Below are 23,190 nucleotides of genomic sequence, written 5' to 3'. Positions count from 1 at the left end.
TGATAAATAGTACCTCTTTTTAGTGCACAACCAATATTTAATGAAAAAGAAAATTCACAAAAGAAAGAATTTATATTGAGGCCAGAGTAGAAGTAAAGGAATATCATTAAACATGTTATTTTCAATAATAAGTCATAACCAACATCTCAATGTTACATAATAAGATTGTTTCAATAACAACCCAATATTCCAGATTCATGCTTTTTAGCTTCTAAAAGTATTTCATATTTCCAGTTAATAGATGAATATTTCTTGATTAGAAGCAGTAAGTTGTGATGACAAGAGTGTAGGATGGGAGACAATAAGTCTGGATTCCATTCCAAGCTTTAAATCTGTGCTCAAGTGGCTATCTGCCAGCATTGTTCATCCTCTCATTAGAGTTGATGTCTTCATCTATAGATCAAGAGGCTTAGACTAAATGACCTCTATTATTTCTACCTATAATATTCAATGATTCTGCTTAATCATTATCTGAAGTCACTTTTTTCCTCCAGAGTGTCCTCATAGCATTTTTCACCTCAGCATTTCTGAGGGTGTAGATTAAGGGATTTAACATAAGGACCACGATAGTGTAAAAGACAGCCACAGCTTTATCAATGGGCAGAGTGGTCACTGGGCGCAGATACACAAATATGCAAGGCACAAAGAATAAGACGACCACTGTGATATGAAAGACACAGGTGGAGAGGGCTTTCCGCCTCCCCTCCAAGCTGTAGTTCTTTAGGGAATTCAAGATGATCACATAGGAGACCACCAAAAGGAGGAAGTTTAACAGGCAGATGAACCCACTATTGGCAGTAATAAAGAGACCAAGGACATGAGTGTCCTTGCAGACGAGTTTCAACAAAGGGTACAAGTCACACATGAAGTGATCTATGACATTGGGACCACAAAAAGGCAGCCAGACCGTGAAGAGGATCTGAATGGTTGCATGGAGAAACGCTCCAGTCCAGGCCACTCCCAGCAGGAGAATGCACAGCCTGTAGCTCATGATGGTCTTATAGTGCAGAGGTTTGCAGATGGCCACATAACGGTCGTAGGCCATCACTGTCAGCAGGATGATCTCAGCAGCACCAAAAATGTGTTCTGCATAGACATGAGCCATGCACCCATTAAAGGAGATAATTTTCTTCTCATCAATAGAGTTCACAATCAGTTTAGGAGCTGAAGAAGAAGAATAAATTGTGTCTATCAAGGAGAGGTGTGCCAGAATGAAGTACATGGGGGAGTTCAGAACATGGCTGGTGGTAATGGTAACCACAATGAGCAGGTTGCCTGACAATGTTACCATATATAGAACCAAAAATACCACAAGCACTACTTTCTGCATTTGCGGGTTCTGTGTAAGACCTGTTAAAATGAATCCAGTCACATTTATTTTATTCTCCATCTATGTGATGTGGGTGATAAAAACTCCAGAAAGGAATGCTTTACCTTTAGAGAAAAAAAGGAAAAAGGAACTATGAAAGAATGTAATACTTGATAACTGCCTTTTAACAGTACTCTGACAATCTCAAAGATGATTCCTTCTCTTCCCAAAACTCTCTAGGAATATGTACCTCAAAACTTCTCTTAGTTGACTCTCTTAGTCTTTTATTATGCTGGCTTCAAAAATATTCTTATAAGACATATGATACCCGGAAGAAATGAACTCCATTCCCTGGGTCAGAGAAGTCTTTACAAAACTGCACTTGAACATAAATGTGATGAAATGCTGTAGTCATTGGAAGTAATAGTTTGAGAGATTAACAAGTCAAAAAAATATAAATGACATGAATGAAAAATCACAATGGTCTGTTTACCCTAATTATAATTATGTTAGTATACTATAGGTAAAAAGTAAGCGAATGATAGTTATGGAAGTAGCATTTGATTATAGGTTCTATAAAATTAGAGTAGGTTTGTGTCAAGACAATGACATAGGTGGACTCTGAACTCACTTCCTCCCATGGACACAACAAATTTTCAACTATTCTTGGAAAAATTACCCTTTAGAGAGAACTGAAAACCGGATAAAAGAACACCCACACCAAGTGACCATGCTGACTTAGATGGAAGAAGCAGAAATTCTTTTCTGGAGAGAAAAAAAGCCACCTTTCAATCAGTTCAATTATTGTGACCTAGTACAGGCATGCTGAAACAGACGCTGACAGACACCATTGTAGTTATTCCCTGGCCTGTTAGACCAGGAGTCTGCCACACCCACAAGAGCACCAATTTAATCCAGTTCAATCAGGGCAGGCAGCCCACCCTAGGGACTGGCCCCTCCCAACTGCAAGCCCTTGGGCAACTTGTGGGCCTGCATAGGCAGTGTGTCTAGATCCTCTGTATGTGAGTGAGTAGGCCCACCTCTGCAGAGCTGGGCATGTGCTAGGAGCAGGTGGTGTGTATGGGGCATTGGTGGAGTGTGTGGGGCATCTGCAGTGGGGTGATAGGGTCAGCTTCAGGGGGTCTGGGCATATGCACAGGGCAGGACTGTGTTGACCGTGACTGTGGCCCTGTGAATCATGGGGCTTGTCAGCTGCAGAAGACCAGTGTTTCTCAAATAGCTACATAGGGGAAAAGCCTCACCTTCCAAACCCTGAAATAAGCAGGTGCTCCAATGCCTGAGGCCAGCCCTACTCAGCTGCAATCCTGAAAGAAATGACAAGAGACTTGCAGGCCAGAGGCCCACAGCAATTGTAAGCACCTGAGACTAGCAACCAGCCAGGTTGGGGGCCTACTCACTTAACAGAAAATCTGCAACAGGAATGTGCTATTACACCTTGCGGCCAACTGTGCTGGGGCTACTCATGCCTGACAAAGTGACTGAAGGGTGCATAGTAGCCACAGGCAGCTGAGAATTACAACCAGCTGGCAAGAGGGACAGCCTAGACTCCCTGAGCACCAGCAGCAAGAACAACCTGCCACAACAGAAGTACACAGGTAGCCCATCCAGGGGTTACTCTGGGAACATTTGGAACTGGTGATGAGCGGAAATACACTGCTGGGCCCCATAAGGCATCACTTACATAAGGCCACCTCTACAAGACAAGGAAACATAGTTGGTCTACGAAATACATAGATATAAGCACAGATAAAGAGGCAAAATGAGGAGGCAAAGGAATATAGTCCAAGTAAGGGAACAGGAAAAAACCCCAGAAAAAGAACTAAATGAAACAGAAATAATCTACCCAACAAAGAGTCCAAACAAAAGGTCATAAGGATGCTCACTGATCTTGGGAGCAGAATGGATGACGTCAGTGAGAACTTCAACAAAGAATAGGAAAATATGAAAAAGAACCAATCAGAAATGAAGAATACAACACTGGAAATGAAAATTCACTAAAGGGACTCAATAGCAGAGTACATGATACAGAAGAACAGATCAGTGAGCAGGACAAACGACTAGAGGGAATCACCCAAGCTGAACAGATAAAAGAAAAAAGCATTTAAAAGAGTGAGAAGAGGAGCCAGCCCCGTGGCCGAGTGGTTAAGTTCACACACTCTGCCTCAGCAGCCCAGGTTTTCACCGATTTGGATCCTGGGCATGGATATGGCACCGCTCTTCAAGCCATGCTGAGGTGACATCCCACATAGCATAAGCAGAAGGACCTACAACTAGAATATACAACTATGTACTGGGGGGCTTTAGGGAAGAAGAAAGAAAAGGGGGGAAAAAAGAAGATTGGTAACACATGTTAGCTCAGGGGCCAATCTTAAAAAAACAAAGAAAGAATGAGAACAACCTAAGGGACCTCTGGGACAACATCAATTGCACTAACCTTTGTATTTTAGGTGTCCCAGAAAGAGAAGATAGAGACAAAGGGGCACAGAATCTGTTTGAAGAAATAATAGGTGAAAACTTTCCTAACCTAAGGGAGGAAATAACATCCAAGTACAGGAAGCATAGACAGCACCAACCAAGATAAACCCAAAGAGACCCACACCAAGACACATGATAATTAAACTGTCAAGAATTAAAGATAAAGAGAGAATCCTAAAAGCTTCAAGAGAAAGGCAACAAGTTACATAAAAAGGAAACCCCCTAAGACTACCAGCTGACTTCTGAGCAGGACACTTACAGGCAAGAAGGGAGTGGCATGATATATTTAAAGTGCTGAATGAAAAAAATCTACAGCCAAGAATACTCCACCCAGCAAAGTTATTATTCAGAATGGAAAGAAAGATAAAGAGTTTCACAGGCAAGCAAAAATTAAAGAAGTTTATCACCAAGAAACCAGTTTTATAAGAAATGCTAAAGGTACTTATTTAAGTGGGAAAAAGAAGACCACAAATAGGAATAAGAAAATTATCCCAAAAAACACCGGTAAAGGCAAATATACAGTAAAGGTAGCAGATCAACCACCTATGAAGCTAATATGAAAGTCAAAAGACAAAGTACTAAAATTACATCTTTACGTGATGAGAGGGTAATGGATACACACACACAAAAAGAAGGCTAGATATGACATCAAGAACATAAAATGTGGGAGGAGGAGAGTAAAAGAGTAGAGCTTTCAGCAAGAGGTCAAATTAAAGAGACCATCAACTTAATATAGATTGCAATATACATAGGTTATTAATATGAACCTCATGGTAATCACAAACCAAAAATCTACAGTAAATACACAAAAAATTAAGAGAAAGAAACCCAAACATAATACTAAAGAAAGCCATTAAACCACAAGGGAAGGGAGCAAGAGAAGAAGAAAGGAACAGAGAACTACTAAAACACCTAGAAAAAAAGTAACAAAATATCAATAAGTACATTCTTATTGATAGCTACTTTAAATGTGAATGGACTAAATGCTGCAACTTTATATGCATTATTTCATTTAGTCTTCACAAAAATCGCTATGAGGTTAGTATACTATTAACCATATTTTGAAGAAAAGGAAACTGTAGTAAAGAGAAGGTAAATGACTTGCCCAAAGTCATAATGATAAAAAAATATAAGAACCTATATTTAAATCCAGGATGTCTGTCTCCAGTTCTTTAGCACTAAGTTCCTCTCCATATAGATCCAGTTTACTTGTGGTAGTCAGCAATGTTAGAATGTGGATGAGTGGGTTGGCATCTAAAGCCACCACCTGTGACCACATGAAATCCAATTCAGTTCTTTTGCTAAGCTATGAAGTGTAAAGTCAGATATTAATGAGTTTGAGGGTACGTTGAACAAGACCCTAGAACTGTACACTAAAAATCATCCAGTACCTTGCATTTTATCAACATATATTATCTTTAAAGATGAAGATACTCATGGCCAGAAAGGTACTGTGCAAGGAAATACAGCTAATTGATTAGTGGTGGACCACAACGAGAATCCAGGTCTTCTTATGCCCAACACAGTGAATTGGTTTTTTCAGCACCACAACTAGTCTTCCTTATTATGCCTTAAGATGAGCATATACAAGGAAAAATTGCCCTACAGTGACAAAGAGAATTAATTTTCACCTCTCATATTTAGCAATACCTGTCTTGACTCTCTTTGAAAAACAGGGGTAAGTCTGAGTTCAGGGAAGCAGAGATCCAGTCACATTGCTGCATCACACTTATTGTGGCAGAAATATGTCTTGCCTGGCTAGAATAAGATCCAAGGAAGTCTGAATTGTCAGAATGAAAAGTGTTCCAGATCCTGGAGTTTAATATATAGATTCCCAACCACAGTAAAGGGTACATTCTTTCTTTGCAAATCCTATAATTTAATGCATTCTCCTTTGGGATGTTAGTTTTAGAGCTGAAGATTTCCATCAAAAGACAGAATCCAAATACTGTCCTTCCCCTCTCTCCCACACTGACCTGCCTTTACCACAGTGAAAGTCATACATCCTGCCTCAGATCCACCTAAAATTTGCCTTCTTTATTCTCATTGTGTCTCATATCTCCCCCTATCAGTACAAAGTAAGATTTTTTTCCCCCTCTTTCATCCCTGGAAATTATCAAAGTAGGAACAGTGTTTCCAGGAAATGAGTGACAGTATGTAAGATAATCACTACTATCCAAACTATCATACAATATGTCCTATCTCTGGAAGAAATTTTCAGTGACTCATCCATCTGCAACCTGCTGCACAACTGCACTGTCTCTACACTTAAAGGCCTGGAAATTGACTCGGGAATCCATAAAATGCAAACCTATTTCTCATAAATGATACATCTATCCATATACAGGGAGGAGAATAAATATTTCTGCAAAACATCTAAAAAGTGATCCCCCATCAAATATCAGAAAGTAACGCTTCAATGATTTTAATTATAAACCCCTTGGAAGAAGATGGACATGTAAGAAACTGGATTAAAAATCAACAATTCTAGTTAACTCACTGTGGTTTCCTCTGTAGTTATGGAGAATGTCCAATGTATTCAGGAATAAGAAATGAGCATTATATGTAGTTGTTCAAACATCATGTCATATAATGATTATTTCTCAGTTCTCCACAGACTGGCCAATGTTACCAGAAGCAGAGAATGTCAAGATGGCACAAATTTATTCAAATAGTTTTGGCAAGTATTTCAAAGATCCAATGCCTTGGACATTTAAGTCAAAGGAAAAGAAAATGCTATGATGAATTCGAAACCCAAAGTCCTTACGTATTGAGGAGGATCTTCTGATCTTCAGAACCTAGCTCTCTGGTGATAAAGTAAGAAACACAAATATTTCTATCACTTAATAACCCCCTCTTATTCTGCTCTTAAAATAAGAAAACAGCTTCTTCTTGAATCATAGTGTTTAGAGAAGATACTGAGAACATTAAAGAACCTGTCTTTCTATCTAAGGCTTTGTCCTCCCAGAAATTAATTATCTCTGTTTTTTAAAGATTTCACCTTATAAACAGATATTTGAGAGAATTCTCCTGTGAATGACAAACACATCTTCACCTGAATGGCTCTTTACCCTGCACTTTAAACTTTTGTATTAAGAGCCTACATTCCTGGTCTGGAAAATTATGTGATAATACACTCCTCTTATAAGCCCTTGGGTATCATGAACTGAGACATGAAGGAGTCTAAATTCTGTGTAAATAACAACATGAGATTTTATTCAGGCTGAATGTCCCTGAGGAAATTTTCTCACTAACTGAAGTCACCAGAGGAGGTTAAGATACTTAGTTACTCATTCAACTGTACTATAAATACATCAGGACATACTCTACTCATAGGAATATCAGGACTTGGTATATTTTCTTGCAGGGTGATATCTAGAGTTGGAGGCCAAATGGAGGCTAAAGTCCTGCTGCCAACTTGTCCAGTGTCAAAATCTAAAAAGATAGATTTTTATGCCTTCACATTGACTTTTTTGGGAAATTAGGATTTCCTCTAGCTGTTCAATGAAAGAAGTCTTAGGCAAACATATTTCTTCAAATTTTCTTCATACACAGTATCCTCAGGACAGTGGATATTGGAACAGCCCAATATGTTATACCATCTTCAAACACATACTGTAGGGAGCACTCAGCAGCCTTGAGGAGAAGGTGTTTTTTAAAACACTTATTATTGTTAAAGCAGCTGCTATATTTAAATACATGGCTAGACAGTGGATGGAGAACTTGGAAAAACATTAACAGTAGCAGTTATCACTACTGAAAACTATTTCCTTATTTCTATTAATATAGTGTGTTATATTGATTGGTTTTCTATATCGAACCAACCTTGCATTCCTTGGATAAATCTCACTTGTTTATGGTATATAATCCTTTCCATAGGCTACTGAACTCAGTTTGCTAGTATTTTGTTGAGAATTCTTGTGTCTATATTCATCCGATGTTGGTTATAATTTTCTTTTCTTGTGATATCTTTATCTAGTTTTGATATCAGGGTAATACAGATCTTATGAGTTGGAAAGTGTTCCCTTCTTTTCTATGTTTTAGAAGAGTTTGTGAAGGATTAGTGTTAATTTTTCCTTAAATCTTTCATAAAATCCACCAACAAAGCCATCTTGGCCTGGGGTTTCTTTTGTGGAAAGTTTTTTTTATTATTATTATTACTATTTCAATCTCCTGTTATATTTCACTTGAGTCAGTTTCAGTAGTTTGTGTCTTACTAAGAATTTGTCCATTTCACCAAAGTTATATAAACTGTAGGCATACAACTGTTCATAGTATCCCCTCATAATCTTTTTTATTCCTGTAAGTTTGGTAGCAATGTCTCCTCTTTTATTCCTGATTTTAGTAAATTGAGTCTTCTATCTCTTTTTTTAGTCAATCTAACTAAGGGTTTGTCACTTTGGTGATCTTTTCAAAGAACTCACTTTTGGTTTTCATTCATCTCTAAATAATGTTTGTAAATTCCTGAAACCAAAATCTTCCAGTCTCTACCAAGGGGCTTTATGTGCATATTGGGGTGTACCTTCACCACTCAACCAGGTAGTTTACAACTTTACTTTGTGTTTATTTCTTGCTTCCTCAGAGTCTCAGGGTAAGCCAGAGGTGAGAGTGTAGTCTTTCTGGAACATGCACACAGTCTGGGAATATGCACAGCTCTCCTCAAGCACATAGCTTTCAAATTCCCAGAAATATGTCATAGAGTCATAGCATTTCAAACCCCCCTATGGTACCTTATTCCTCAGCTTTTCCTTTCAATCCTTTGTTTAGTCTATTATTTGCTCTGTTATCGCTGTCTAAAGCTGCTTCCATGTTGAAGAGTTGGCTCTCTTTGTTTTTGACATATTCACCCAGGAAAAAGGCTCCAACTCAAATCTAATGAAGACAGTCTTGTGAGTTACATCTTCCAAGAAACCACTAGACAGGCCACATAATGACAAATCTCTGGTAGGAGTTTGAAGGAGCTCCAATCCCATTCTGCCTCCTCTGGTGGCTGCCAGCCTGCTGGTTTTCACTGTGATTGCAGGCTGTTGGTTTTCAAGGTTACAGAGGAGCTGGGGAAGGAATGTGGAAATACAGCAAGTTAAATGCCACAAAGCTAACTGGTATTATGGAGATTTAGTCGTCTTTCTTGAATAAACACTCCCTGGATTGTTATAAGACTTTAGATAATTTCCCAAATTCTGAAAATGATGATTCTGACAATCTTTTCAGTATTTTCATTGCTTTAATGGAGGAGAGAATTTTTGAAAGTCCTTACACCACTGATATCAGTCTACAGAGCACTATATATCAGAATTTATGCTGGGTTTCAGTTTCTGAAGATCATTAACTTAAATCCCAACTATGACTCTGCAGGTGTATATTGTTAGCCCCACTTTAGAGCTAAGGAAGTAGCCACCAAATTTGAGGCTGAGCCAGAATCCAAATTCCAGCCCAAGGCTTGCTGGTATCAAAGCCTATGCTTTTTCTTTCAGTTCTACCATCCATGCAACAGACTTATAATATCAATTGAAAGAATATATGAGAAGAAAAGCCAGCTTACTATTTCTAGGTGCTGATAATTTGGAGGAGGGAATTATGAAGAATTATATTTGAGGTTCTGTTTTGTTGTTTGGATGAAAAATGAAAATTGAGTTGAGGGCCAAGGTTATATGTTTATCCACCATGCTTGCTAAATTCACTTGTTATGCCTAATACTTTGTTTACATATACTCCTAGATTTTCTATATGAGGAGTCTGGCTCCTGGCCAAAAGCCTCTATGTGATTTTTTAGGCTTGATCATAAGCAGTTACAAAGGCTTTGGGGCAGGCTTCATCAGAGAAAGCTGTGCTCCTCACACCAGATTTGATGCACAGCCAAGGCATTATAGTTTCTAAGAGGAGTCGAAGTCAAGGACTCAGTCCTCCCTGGCAGGTCATGCCCTTGTGCATATCTGCATTCCTAGCCAGGCACCTCCATTTGGAGGTCTCCTTATCAGGGAATCTTAAAGACACTCTGCTCCTGCTAGTCCTTCACCATCGCTCTCCTCCCTGACGCCCAGGTTCATAAAACTGCAGGAACCTTTTATTCAGGGCTCCCTCAGCAGTGAGTTGGTCCCTACACCCATGCTGATCCACCTGACATTTGACTGGTGCACTGTTCCATGGGGGATAATGGAACAGGGGGTTTGGTGCTCACTCTAGTATTACCCTTTTGCTAATACTATCACAGCAAGTGATTAAAGGCTTGACTGTTACTTTAACTTGTGGTTTGAAGATTTAAATCTCTACTCCGTCACCTGGCAGCTCAGCTCTCTCTCTCCGGCTTAGCTGAGCCCTTGATTTTATGTATGATATCATGTTATCTGTGAATAATGACAGTTTTATTTCTTCTTTTCCAATCTTAACATCTTTCATTTTATTTTCTTGCCTTATTATGCTGGATAAGACCTCCAATATTATATTGAACAGAAATGATTATAATGGACTTTCCTAACCTGCTTCCAATCTTAGGGGGAAAGTGTTTAATTTACTCCATGAAATGCACTGAAATCTATAGAACTTTGTTACATACCCTTTACAAGCAAAGGCTTTCTATTCTATTAGAATTTGCTGAGGGTTTTAATCATGAATAGGCATTGATTTTATCACAGTTTTTCTGTATCTGTTGAGATGATCTAATGGACTTCCTCCTTTGTTCTATTAAGGTGATAAATTATATAGATTAAATTTTAATACTAAAACAATCTTGCATTCTTGGAACAAACACAATTTGATCAACATATATTATCCCCTGCTATGTTTCTGGATTAAGTTTACTAATATTTTACTTAGGAGTTTTTTTATCTAAATTCATGTGAAAACCACCTTGCAATTCTTTTTTGTAAAGTCTGTTAGGTTTTAGCATCATGGTTATGCAGCTCTCATCTTTGCTTCTCTCTTGAAAAATTTCTGTATAATGATTATTATTTTTTCTTAAATATTTTGTAGACTTCACCAGAGAAGCTATCTGAATTCTTCTTTGAGGTATAGTTTTAATTATAGAATCAAGGTAATATACAGAGAAATGTTGAAATTTTTATTTCTTCTTTTATAGGTTTTGAAAAGATTTTTTAATTAAGTAGTTTATTTCATCTAAAATTTCACTTTTATTGGCATAAAGCTTTTTATAAGTTTACTAGTTTTAATTTCAGTAGAAGTCTCATTCCCTTTCTCATTCCTCACATGGGTAATTCGTGTTTTCTTTCTCCTCCCTTTTTTTCTGTTCTTGATTAGTCTGTTCATGATTTATCAATTTTATTGATGTTTTCAAAGGACAAACTTCTGGCTTTATTGATTGGCAAAACAAAAGGGATCAGATTGCCAAGTCAGATTTATAAAAGTCAGAGATCTTATCCTAGCTTTACTAATAACTTAAGGGATATAAGTAATCATGAGGCGCGGTAGAAAACTGGGAAAGTCCGGGACCACCAGTTCTGCTCTCCAGCCCTTTCTTACTGCGTTAGTATGCTCTGGTTGATGCATAGCATATGATTTCTGTAAGTAATGCATTCAATCATCACTTACACAAAATGGAGCTATTTTGGTCATGGCGTTTTAGACTCTGACAACCATACAGTTGATGTGAGATTTTCTAGAAAGCCATGCCCCATAAATCCACAGATTGTAGGTTTGTTTACCATAAGTGATCCCAGACAGATGAGATACATCCTGCTTCAAGCATTCCATAGATAAGGATTCTCCTTCTGGTAAATACCTTAAGTATGTTTTCAAAGAGATCATTAGCATGTTCACGAGGGCCTTTAACTAAATCATCTTCTTTTCTTTCCCAAGGCATCCTGGGTAAAAAGAGAAAATAGATTGTTAACCTGTTTCTAACCCTTTCCTTCCCAGTCCTTCCTCTGACCTCACTCAGTATCTCCTTTCTACATATTCTCAAGTATCTTTTTAAACTTATCTCATAGCACTTTCAACAACATATTATATGGAAGAATAAGCCTATTAATACCTCAGTGACCACCACGATTTGGACCCATCCAATAGGAAATAAAAATTGTGAATAAAGCATACTAATAGTGATCCTATCCCTACGAAAATCTTTTGGGTGTCGGCCCGGTGGCACAGTGGTTGAGTTCCCACGTTCCCCTTAGGAAGCCCAGGGTTTGCTGGTTCCAATCCCAGGGGCAGACCACACACTGCTTGTCAAACCATGATGTGATAGGAGTCCCATATATAAAGTAGAGGAAGGTGGGCATGGACATTAGCTCAGGGCCAGTCTTCCTCACCAAAAAAAGAAGAGGATTGGCAGCGGATGTTAGCTCAGGGCTAATCTTACTCAAAAAAAAATTTTTTAGTTAAAAAAAATCCTTTAATATTTTCTTACAACTCAATTACTCTTTTCCTGCATTATCCAGTTATTTTAAATGTTTTTACACGTTAATGAAAGCATAATGCAGTTTTAATTTTTTAAGACCAAATTCACTTCTTTTTTGCTCAGTTCAATTTCATAGGCATTATAACAATTGAGGGCTTCAAATTAACATCCAAAAATATTTTCTCATCAATGAACTTATAAACCCTTTGTTACACCACAAAGTTACGTCAGGAAGATTAGTGTCCCACATGCTACACAGAAAGTAAATTTATAGTATCATTCTCTTTTCTTGTTTCTGCTTCCCAACAGAAACAAATGTTTCCTATGCCCCACACATTCTCAGTCACTGGAGTGACTGAAGGTCATCGTTTAGTAAATTCTGGACTTCCTCTGGTTTGTGAACATAACCATATCCCAGATATCATAGCAGAGTTTTAGTTTTGTACACTGGCTTCCAGTTGTCATTGTGTAACGTGATCCATCGACCACCCCTTCTTCAATAGGGCCAACACAGCTTTTTCTCTTTATCTGTTCAATCTCAACCAGTTGAATTACAGGGAAGATAAAATTGACAGAAATATCTGTGGCATCAGGCCATTAAAAAACGATAAGTCATACTGTGAAATAACATCTTAACATAAATTAAGCTTACCAGAGTGTTCCTATAAATGCCTCCTCCTAGCCTGGCCTTCTAGCACTCCTGGCCACTAGACTTTATAGACATGATATTACACACTGATCTATGTAAAATAAATCACATAAATATTTAAAATAGCCAATATATTTTCTTGCATAAGGTGCAAGCCTTTCAACAATGATGATGGGTATGATATTCCATTATAGCAATTATTCAGTCTGTCCACTCACTTATAGCTTTGTTCTTCCAAGGCAATTTCCAGCCACAGTCAACCTCCTGCAACAAGATCCCTCTAGTGTCCCTGTTTGGGAGAGCAACTCTTTTTCATCATGGTAGGCTCCATGAACATGAGCATTATTTTAAATTGATTGAATATCCCCAAGTTAAGCAACTAAAATCCTAGCAGATTATCTGGCAACATAGTAAGGTGCTTATTAAATCACCAGATACCTTGTTACCGTTGGATATTGATGGGCTTGTGCAATTTGGAGAAAATGTTTCACCCAAAACTATTGCAGGCTCCCATGAGATTGTCAATTGGCTATATTCTATCCCAGATACTGCTGGATCTGGTGTGCCATAGGGCTTCCCTCAAATGTCCTTTGCACATCTCCAAAGTGAAAATATCAGTGATACTGGGCCACTAAATCATGTCCAAGTTGACTTCCCTCAAGTCGGTCTGGGTTTCATTTCTGCTTTCCTTAAATACATTCTTTCCACTCCACATTTGGTATATTCAAAGGAGAAAATCAAGCTCTGACATACCTGAAAGACAGCAGGAATCTGCTTCCCATCATACCAGGTGGCTTAGCAACATATCATATTGATTTGTGGCCACAAAGAAGGTCTGTTATTCAGCATTCTATCCCCATGAGATGCATTAGTAGTATTTTCTCAGGTTTTCTGAAAGATAAACAGATGGTAAATATAGCCTTAGCCAGCTCTTGTGGTCTAGTGGTTAAGATTTGGCACCCTCACCACCATGGCCCAGCTTCATTTCCCAGGTCAGGGAACCATACCACCTATCTGTTGGTTGTCATACTGTGGCAGCTGCATGTTGCTGTGATGCTGAAAGCTATGCCACTGGTATTTCAAATACCAGCAGGATCAGCTATGGCAGACAGCTTTCAGTGGAGCTTCCAGATTAAGGTGGACTACGAAAAGGACCTGGCCACCCACTTCTGAAAAAAATGCCCATGAATAGCAGTGAAGCATTGTCTGATATAACAGAGGATGGTGAGAGGGTGGTGTACAAAGAGCGGGCAGGTTTCCACTCTGCTGTACACACGATCGCTGGGAGATAGAACTGACCCTGAGGCACTAACAACACAAAAACTATACCCTACCAACCCCAAACCAAACTATTGCTGTAGTGATCCATCATAAATTCAGTCATCAATGTGAATACCTTACTTCTTTTCTCCAAATTAGCCAGTTGGAGTTTTTAGGTAGATCTTAAAAATCAGCAGGTGTCCAAGTTCTTTACTATAGGGAAAATAGTTGCAAGATTTTTCCAGTTAGTCTTTAATCAGTGACTTGAGAGAGATGGCAAGAATACTATCTCTTTTTCTAAAGTGATCTCTTGAAAATAACATGATTTCATTCTGCTCTGGGATCATGATCCACTTGTGAGTACCTCCACCTGTTTCCATTTATTACTACTTTTGACCCACAATTTCTCCCCAGCATCAGATTTTCCAGCTCAACCATTCTATTTTTCCATAGGGCTGACATAGCAGCAGTTTTGTTAATGCTTATCTTTGGACTCACACCCAGGCAGATATCCTAAGGTCTGATAGGAAAAGAGTCACAGGACTGTCCTTGCTATTTGGTAACGGGGCTGCATTTGCAGTTATCCCTAAATTGACTATATAAGGTGAAATTATGATCCACCCTAAAATATCTTATGAATATGTATTTTCAAGTTTAATTGCTTAGCTATTGTATCTTACCTAGATATTGGTCATTACTATCAGCTTCCTTCAGAACACATAAATTTAAACACAAACGTGTGCTCATTGGCTCAGGCAATACAAAAGAAAAATGTCATAAAGTGGTAAAGAGATAAAATTGTGGAATTTCATCATCTTTCATCTCTTCATTTCATCCTACTGATCTAAAAATACTTCCAGTGGAGCCATCAACTGCAAAGATTTCACAAGTTTGGATATCTGAAAGGACTCACAAGACTCTACAAGTTATACTCACATAAGGCTTTTATTTAAAGACAAATGACACTGTGAAACAAGAGAAAGAGAGAGCAGGCAAGCATTGAAGGTCCAAGAGACAGCCTAACACAAGCTCCCGAGGGTCTTTGTTCACACAGACAAGCAAGCTTCATCTCCCGTTAAGCTGTAAACTCTTTCCTGTACACTCCATCCCCTGCCTTTTGGTCAAGGCTTTACATTTAAACCGCTCATAATCATCCCTTCTATTGCATATTTTGTACCATTTGTAGAAGAGAAAAAAACAAATAGCTGCCAAAATGCTAACAACTCCTGTCATCAAATAAGATATGGGTATTATTTAAAGAAGCATTTCAGTTAACCAAATATTCCAACACAAACTTGTTCATAAGTATGCACAAGTTTGATAATTTTTTATCCCCTCCCACCCCTGAAATTTGAAGTTCATGAAAAGTATCAAGATACTGATTTAATGTAACAATTAATTTATTGTTAACTAAGTTTAGTTCTTCCTCTAACCAATCAGCTTTCATTGGATGAACATCATAGGGAGATTTCAATTCAATTTCCTAATACTTTTGATCAGCAACATAAATATTATCATAGATTTTGTCGAAATCAAATTAATCCTAGCAGTTATATCAGTATTAGACCAAATGACAGTTACAGTATTCATTTATTGGCTCCCTTTTTAGCAGCAATTACTTCCTCTTACATTTTGAATTAATTGTCACCCAGACCCTTCATATGATATAACCCAGGATTCCCCTTATCTGCCCATTTTGCACTGTATTGCCAATCCATTGGCTACTGCCCAAGAATTGGTGAAATCCATATGATATTGCTATAGTTATAATCCAGTTCTTCTGGTGCCACAAAGAACACCACTCTTAATTCTACCCATTGAGTGGATTTATATTTCCTACTTCAATTAATTGGTCTCTGCTGCTGCTTTCCAGATTGAGTGACGGCTCTTCACTTGAGCTACCATCTGTAAACCATACTTCCTGTTAGACTTCCTGCAACAACTGACCATAGGGAGGGACTCAAAGGCAGAGTAGCCACTGTTCGAGTGTGCAAGGGGTTCCCCCTTCCACGTGTTCTTGGATTTCCATTTCTATGTAATGAGATAACTCTTCTGTTCATTTCCCTACCTAGAATGATTACCTGATATAACACAGGACAAATGAGTATTTCAGATCTCAAAGTAAGGTTATGTCCTTCATTAATAAAAGTAGTTTTGAATAAAGTCCAATGACAACCTAGCAATCACCTTTTAAACAAAGTACACTTTTTAGCTGTTTGATGTAACTTCCTAGTCCAAAGCTCCGCGAATCCACCACTGAGTGGCAATCGCAGCATCCCTTGCAGAAAGCATTATTCAGAAAATACAAATTTTTCCTCATGTCTCTCTAAAAGCAACAGAGAAGCATCACTTGGAAGAAATCCTCTAGTTTTTCTCTTGTCTCATTGGCCAGAATTGTGTCATATGCCTATCCTTAATCACCAGAAGGAGAAGAGCATTACCATATTGCTTTAAACTAATCCAGTTTCATACCTATGGCCTGGGGATGGATCATACTTCCCCCATATGCATGACCACCTGACACCAGAACATATGGAGTTTTGTTAGAAAGAAAAAAAGTTGGTAAATAGCTACTCTGTGGGCAACTAATAGTGTCTGCCACACTTAATGTGCCTCTATTGATGACTCCCCTTTCTCTCCTATATCTGTAACTTCTCTCTCTCGCCTCCCTTATCTCTCTCTTAGCTCTTCCTATTGGCACTTAAACATAATCAAGTTTCTGCCGTCTTGAAAAATATTTACCCTCAATCCTTTGTCCCACTTTAGTGATTAATTTGATTCTAATAACAGCCCTTTGAAGTAATCTTGTTATCTCTATTTTGCAGAAAAGGAAACTGAGGCACAGAGAATTTGAGTAACTTACCCAGGATCACACAGCTTAGCCAGGATTCAATAAATGATAGTCAGCAGTGTTACAGTAGTGTAAAATGCAAATATTTCTTTCACTTCATTTCAGAAAATATTTTCCAGGTACTTTCTATGTATATTGCACTAGCTGGATGATTTTATATGCTATCTTTTGGGGTTTCTACCAATAACCCCAATGTATTCAAGGCTGTTTTACAAGCTCTGGTAAGTTAAATGGCATGCATAGAATCTTACAGTAAATAGAACTGGGAATCATTACCCAGGTTCACATTTTCAGTCTATTATATCTCTAGGCCTCTACCACGTCTCATTCATGTAGAGGATGTCCCTAGTCCTAAGTCTGAACTTCTGCTCAGTCTTCTCTTCTACTCTGCAGACATCAGGACATTTCCAGGATCAAAATTTACAAGATAGTGCTTAGACAGCTCTCCCAGGTGGGGACCAAACATAGAAAAGCAAGGTAAGAGGTTTTCTCTTTTCTCTACGGTACTCCTTTATGGTCGCTGCTTCACATGGGATCCGTCTGAGGAGTGTGTCCAGCCTGCCGTCGGTGGTAGAACCAAAGCCTGTAAATAATGCACAGCTGGTCTGAATCAGAAGCTCCCTTCCCTTCATTCCCAGTGCATGAGACACATCACGGGACCAGTGTCTAGTGCCCTGCAATAACGTGATTGATAGAGCTCAGACATAGAAATTAGATCAGTCTGAATTTAAATCCAAGCTTTACCAAATATTAGCTGTTTTGATCTTGACCAAAAGATGCTCATAGTGAGATCAATTTCCCTATATATAAATTAGAATTATTAATACCTCTTTCATAGGGGTTATGGGAGAATTAGATGAAATACTACACTTAGCAGTGACATAAATGCAGAGTGCTCATTGTTAATTCTCATTGCATCCACATTTCCTTTATTTCCTTCAACCTTCTCAAGGACTCTCAACTTCACTGTCAGATGTTTTTAGCAAAGAGAAGGTCAAATACTAATAGAAAGATTTCAGAATTATACTGACATTAACTAGTATTCAATACTTTAACACTTGGCTCCTTCTCTCCTAATTTCTCTATTTGCCCAGATTCTACCAACCAATAAGCATAAAGAAGGGGCCAGCCTGGTGGCACAGTGGTTAAGTGCACACATTCCACTTCAGAAGCCTGGGGTTCACCAGTTAGGATCCTAGGTGCAGACATAGCACTGCTTGGCAAGCCATGCTGTGGCAGGCATCCCACATATAAAGTAGACGAAGATAGGCATGGATGTTAGTTCAGGGCCAGCCTTCCTCAGCAAAAAGAGGAGGATTGGCAGCAGTTAGCTCAGGGCTAATCTTCCTCAAAAAAAAAAAAGATAATCTATATCTATGAGTTGACACAATTCTTACTAGAAATTCAAATTGGTCAAATCATGAGCCTAATTTCCTATACGGAAAATGACAACAGACAACAGTGAGCTTTTACTTTATGCCAGGCACCATTCCAAGACCTTTACACGGATTGTCTCATAGAACCCCCACAACATTCCTGTGATAGCTACCATCATCACCCGCTTTTTACATATGTGGGAATTCAGGTATAAAGAGACTGAGGAACTTGCCCAAGGTCATGAAGTTAGCAAATGGAACAACCAGTAAAACTCTTACTCTTAAGCATGATTCAGATTTTTATTACTAAAGAGTAGTTTCCCAAACCTACATGTGTCTATCATGAGGGCGTTAACAGAAGAATAACGGTTTTGCACAGACTTCAGTATTTTCATATGTTATCTTGCTCAATCCCTATAACCCTGTGAGACAAGTGTTGCTGGGCTGTTTTATAGACTGTGACTGACTCATGCACCCATACTCCCATGCCTGGAACATTTTGTGCCTTGAGTTCTAGACTCTAAGATCACTTCCTAAACACAGTCATAGAGAGGCTGCAAACCCAGCTCAGCTGGCTCTCCCAGGCCCCCTTAGTCACAGATGCTATGGCCACAAGGGAGAAAGGATAAACTGGGTTGGCTGCCATCTTGGTCGAAGCTGCTAATTTTAATCCTCTAGGAGTTGAGAGATCAGAGCCTCCTTAACTCCTTGCACTTGAGTAATACCCATTTACATATTTCCCTGAAACCACATGTGAAAATATTGTTAAAGACAGACCAGGGAAGACCACATGAGCATAAAAAGCCACAGATCACAGAAGCTCTTTCGTTCTGAGTTTTCAACCCATTTGGATCCAGATTCCCAAGGACCACAGGAGACATCTCTGAGCTAAGCACAGGCTTACTATGAAAAAGGCTTAAAAGAACTAGTTTCAGGGACTTGTTACTCCAAGGTAACTTTCATTTGTTGCTGATTTTATGGTGCTTGCAATCTTTAATTTTTCTGCTTTAACATAGTTTGTTATTTTCAAGGCTTTAAATTGGATCAGATCTTAAATCAAGTGGCTTTTAAATATACTTCATGTGGCCACCAAGAAAAACTGGCAAATATGTAGTAAGGTGGCTTGGAGAGATATGTCCTCCACTGGTTAGGTTTTTTCCCATCAATTTCTTTTGAAGCCAAATGCTTTGGAATCTAACTAAAGCAATTCATTATCTGAACTGAGATGCTTGTGCCTCACACTCGCAGGATGGTGTGACCCTATAAGCAAAAACAAACCTAGCCCATGAACTCAGCATTATTTAGGAAGTCTCTCACAGCAATCATTTTCAAGTCACTAAGTGAGGAAGATATATTGTACTTAACATAAAAATAGATGAACCTGCAAAGCAGCGTTAGTGATGGGTCTGTGATTGCTACCTCCATGCAAAGTGTGCTCTATAAATAAGATGACTTGCTGTGAAATGAACCTGTTATTTCTTTCATAAATGCTTTCAGAATATTTTACGTCAACATACACTCACCAACACCAGACAATATAACTTGTCATAAATCTTTGGCCACTTGCCAGTTAAAAGTCACTTTTTTAAATTGTATTTGATAACTTTGACTTTGATGATTTACAAAATAGAAGAATTTTTAGATCTATAATCCTTTTGTGAACATTAGCTTTTTATTAGTTTTCCCCTTATTTGTATAGTGGTGTGAGTACACCCTTTTTTGTAAAAACTATTTCTGTAAAAAATAGTTATCTATTATACTTGTTGCAAGTATTTTTCCAGTGTGCTCCATATTTTTATGTAGTTGAATTCATTAGTTTTGTCCTGTGTTTTGTATCATTGTCTTTTGGTTTAAATTCTCTTCCCTATCCAGAGATTATATTTATATTTCTTTCTTTGGGGTTTTTTTTTGGGGGTGCGGGGTCTGATGCACATTTTATTCAAAGGCTTTAATACACACTATTCTTTTCCTTTTTTTCCTTTTTCTTGGTGATGGCATGAAGAGAAGACTTGCTTTATTTTGAAAAACATTTATCCAGTTATTGAAAAATCTTCTGTGAACTACATATAACATTATTTAAAATATTCTTTAGAAATTATGTCCTTTTGCAATTTGAACATATTTGCTTCTTATTGACCTTATCTATGCTCATTAGTTTTATTTATGTTTTTAAAATACTAAGCAGCCTTTGAATTTATTTATCAAGTCTAACATTTTTCTGGTGCCTGATGTATTGATTTCTGCATTCAACTTTTTTCGAATATAATTGGTTGTTTTTCTAAACTCTTGAGCTGAGTACTTAGTTCATTTATATTCTTTCTTAATACTATAACAATCAAATATTTCAAGGATAAGAATACTGATGTGTGGATTTTTTTTCCCAGTTTTGTTCTTTTATCAAGAATTTGGAGCATGTGGGAATTTATGCATTTTACCTTTAGGATAAAACTTTGACCTATGTAATAATGATATTCTTCGATTCCTCTGTCATTTGTTATTTTCCTGTTTTATATATGAGAAAGTTTAGGCACAGTAAAAGTAAGGCCTGTATACAATATCACATGACTACTAATCAATGAAAACAGAGTACAAAGATCATCTGACTATAAAGAACGCACGCACACTGACCAACAAGTTATGTTGTTTTTGTTTCCTCACCATAGAAATATCTGTCTTCTAAATAGATCCAGAGAATTTTTTATACTCCTCCTTAAACTGAGTTTTGATTTACAAATGCCCTTGACACCCAAACATGACAGAAGTTCTCCAACTAGTGAATTCTAAAGTTTCAAATAAATCTGAGGAATTGCCTTGCATCATACCATCTGTTTCATCCTCTTCAGGATATCCTTTTACCTTCTTTTTTGATGGTATTCTTAAACAATTCTGTTTGAATGTAGTGTAAACTCACAATCTAACTGCCACGTGTATCTTATTGGAGCCTCAAACATTCACTCAGTCCGGTTTTGCTGGAATGTGACTACATCATCCCTAGTTCCAAATTGAATTTGCCTAAAGTGTTCTATTCACCTTGAAACAAGTTTAAAATAACAGGAACAGCAAACTCTGCAGCTTAGCCTCATCAGCACAAGTGACTAGAGGAGAGACACGGGGGTGTAGATTCTCCTGAATTCAAGCCTCTGCTTCTCCTTACAGGTGCTCCTTTTATTCCTGTTTTTCTACGGGGAGAAAGTACTATGGCAATTGATAAAACAATATCCAACCATATACAATTACAAGAAAGTGCCTGGCATGTCAAAAGTCATAAAACCGTGCTGTGTATATGAATGAGCGTGCGTGTGTGAGAGAGAGAGAAGAGGGCTATGTGCATATTATGTAACTAGTAATATGGCCCAACTTTAAGTCTTGGGTTTACCTGCTTGGGGTTTCCATTAGTCTTACAGAAAATACTCCTGACAGAAATTATTTGCTTGATCAAAATTTACCTGCCACAATTGCAATTCCTGTGCTGTTCACAGATAAATCAATTATCCAAATGCCAAACAAGATTCATGGAGTAAATGAACAACGTGACAGAATTCATCCTGCTTGGCCTGACACAGAATGCAGATGTGCAGAAACTTTTGTTCCCTGTGTTTGCAGTCATCTACTTTCTCACTGTGGCAGGAAACCTACTCATTGTCATGACAATCACCACCAGCCAGGTCCTGGGTTCCCCTATGTATTTTTTTCTGTCTTTCTTGTCCTTCATAGATGGCTGCTGCTCCTCTACCATGGTTCCCAAAATGCTATTTGATTTACTTGCAGAAAAGAAAACCATCTCCTTCAGTGGGTGCCTGACTCAGCTCTTTGCAGAGCATTTCTTTGGAGGAGTTGAGATCATCCTGCTCACAGTGATGACCTATGACTGCTATGTGGCCATCTGCAAGCCCCTGCACTACACAATCACAATGAACAGGCAAATGTGTGGCCTCCTGGTGGCCATGGCTTGGGCTAGGGGATTTCTTCATGCTCTGATTCAAATTCTTTTTATAGTATGGTTGCCCTTCTGTGGCCCCAATGTCATTGATCATTTCATCTGTGACCTTTTCCCTCTGCTAAAACTCTCCTGCACTGACACTCACATCTTTGGACTTTTTGTGGCTGCAAACAGTGGGCTGATGTGTATGCTCATTTTTTCTATTCTTATCACCTCCTATGTCCTCATCCTTTGCTCTCTAAAACCTCACAGCACTGAAGGACAGCGGAAGGCTCTCTCCACCTGTGCCTCCCATTTTACTGTAGTCATCCTATTCTTTGTACCCTGTATATTTGTGTACCTTCGGCCCATGGTCACCTTCCCCATTGATAAAGCAATGGCTGTGTTTTATACTATGGTAACACCCATGTTAAACCCTTTAATCTACACCCTCAGAAACTCAGAGGTGAAAAATGCCATGAGGAAGCTTTGGAGACACAGAGTAATCTTGGGTAACAATTCACGTGACTAGAAAATATAAAAACAAAATCACTTCGTATCTTAAGAACAAGCATGAGTAATAGAAAGGATAATGATCTTGAAGTCAAAATATGTGACTTTAAGTATGTTTTGCTCCACTTCTTTCAGGAGTATTTGATGGTTCCTCTTTCATAAAATATCAACGTTTGATTAAATGATGACTGTCTCCTCCAATTAAAAGCTTCTTTGCATTTACCAATTATTGATCAAATGGACATTGCTAAATGTCACAATGTGTGGAAAATCTCTGAGTTTATGTATTCAGTAGAAGTCTCTATAAAGCTACAGATACAGATTATATAACCAATAGGCCAATTAATTAAAATATTTAAACCAAAAGGCTTAATGGTGAAGTATTTTATTGAAAATGCATAGTTTTAATCCCAACAACTGTATTCAAGATAGATTTACTATTGTGAGAGATATAGATCAACCAG

At 38.1% G+C, this 23,190-nt stretch overlaps 2 protein-coding genes across 2 annotated transcripts; one reads left to right on the top strand and one right to left on the bottom strand.

Annotated features, from left to right (window-relative positions):
* Positions 1–460: 460 nt before the first annotated feature.
* LOC103544739 (olfactory receptor 4C12-like) lies at positions 461–1,390 on the bottom strand. Its single transcript, XM_008511548.2, has one exon. The coding sequence runs from the start codon at positions 1,388–1,390 to the stop codon at positions 461–463; it is 930 nt and encodes a 309-aa protein (XP_008509770.2).
* A 20,363-nt stretch (positions 1,391–21,753) lies between these two features.
* LOC103544264 (olfactory receptor 4C5-like) lies at positions 21,754–22,745 on the top strand. Its single transcript, XM_008511103.2, is given in 1 exon segment — positions 21,754–22,745. A coding segment is annotated over 1 exon segment (939 nt). The 5' UTR covers positions 21,754–21,806.
* The last annotated feature ends 445 nt before the right edge of the window (positions 22,746–23,190 follow it).

This window comes from Equus przewalskii, unplaced genomic scaffold, assembly GCF_037783145.1.
Source record: "Equus przewalskii isolate Varuska unplaced genomic scaffold, EquPr2 contig_12299, whole genome shotgun sequence".
Lineage (NCBI taxonomy): Eukaryota > Metazoa > Chordata > Mammalia > Perissodactyla > Equidae > Equus > Equus przewalskii.
Note: the sequence above shows the minus strand (reverse complement) of the source record. Positions and strands in the feature narration are given on the sequence as shown.

Excerpts from the sequence above, each read along its gene's own strand:
- LOC103544739 (XM_008511548.2), bottom strand. The coding sequence starts at position 1,390 with ATGGAGAATAAAATAAATGTGACTGGATTCATTTTAACAGGTCTTACA.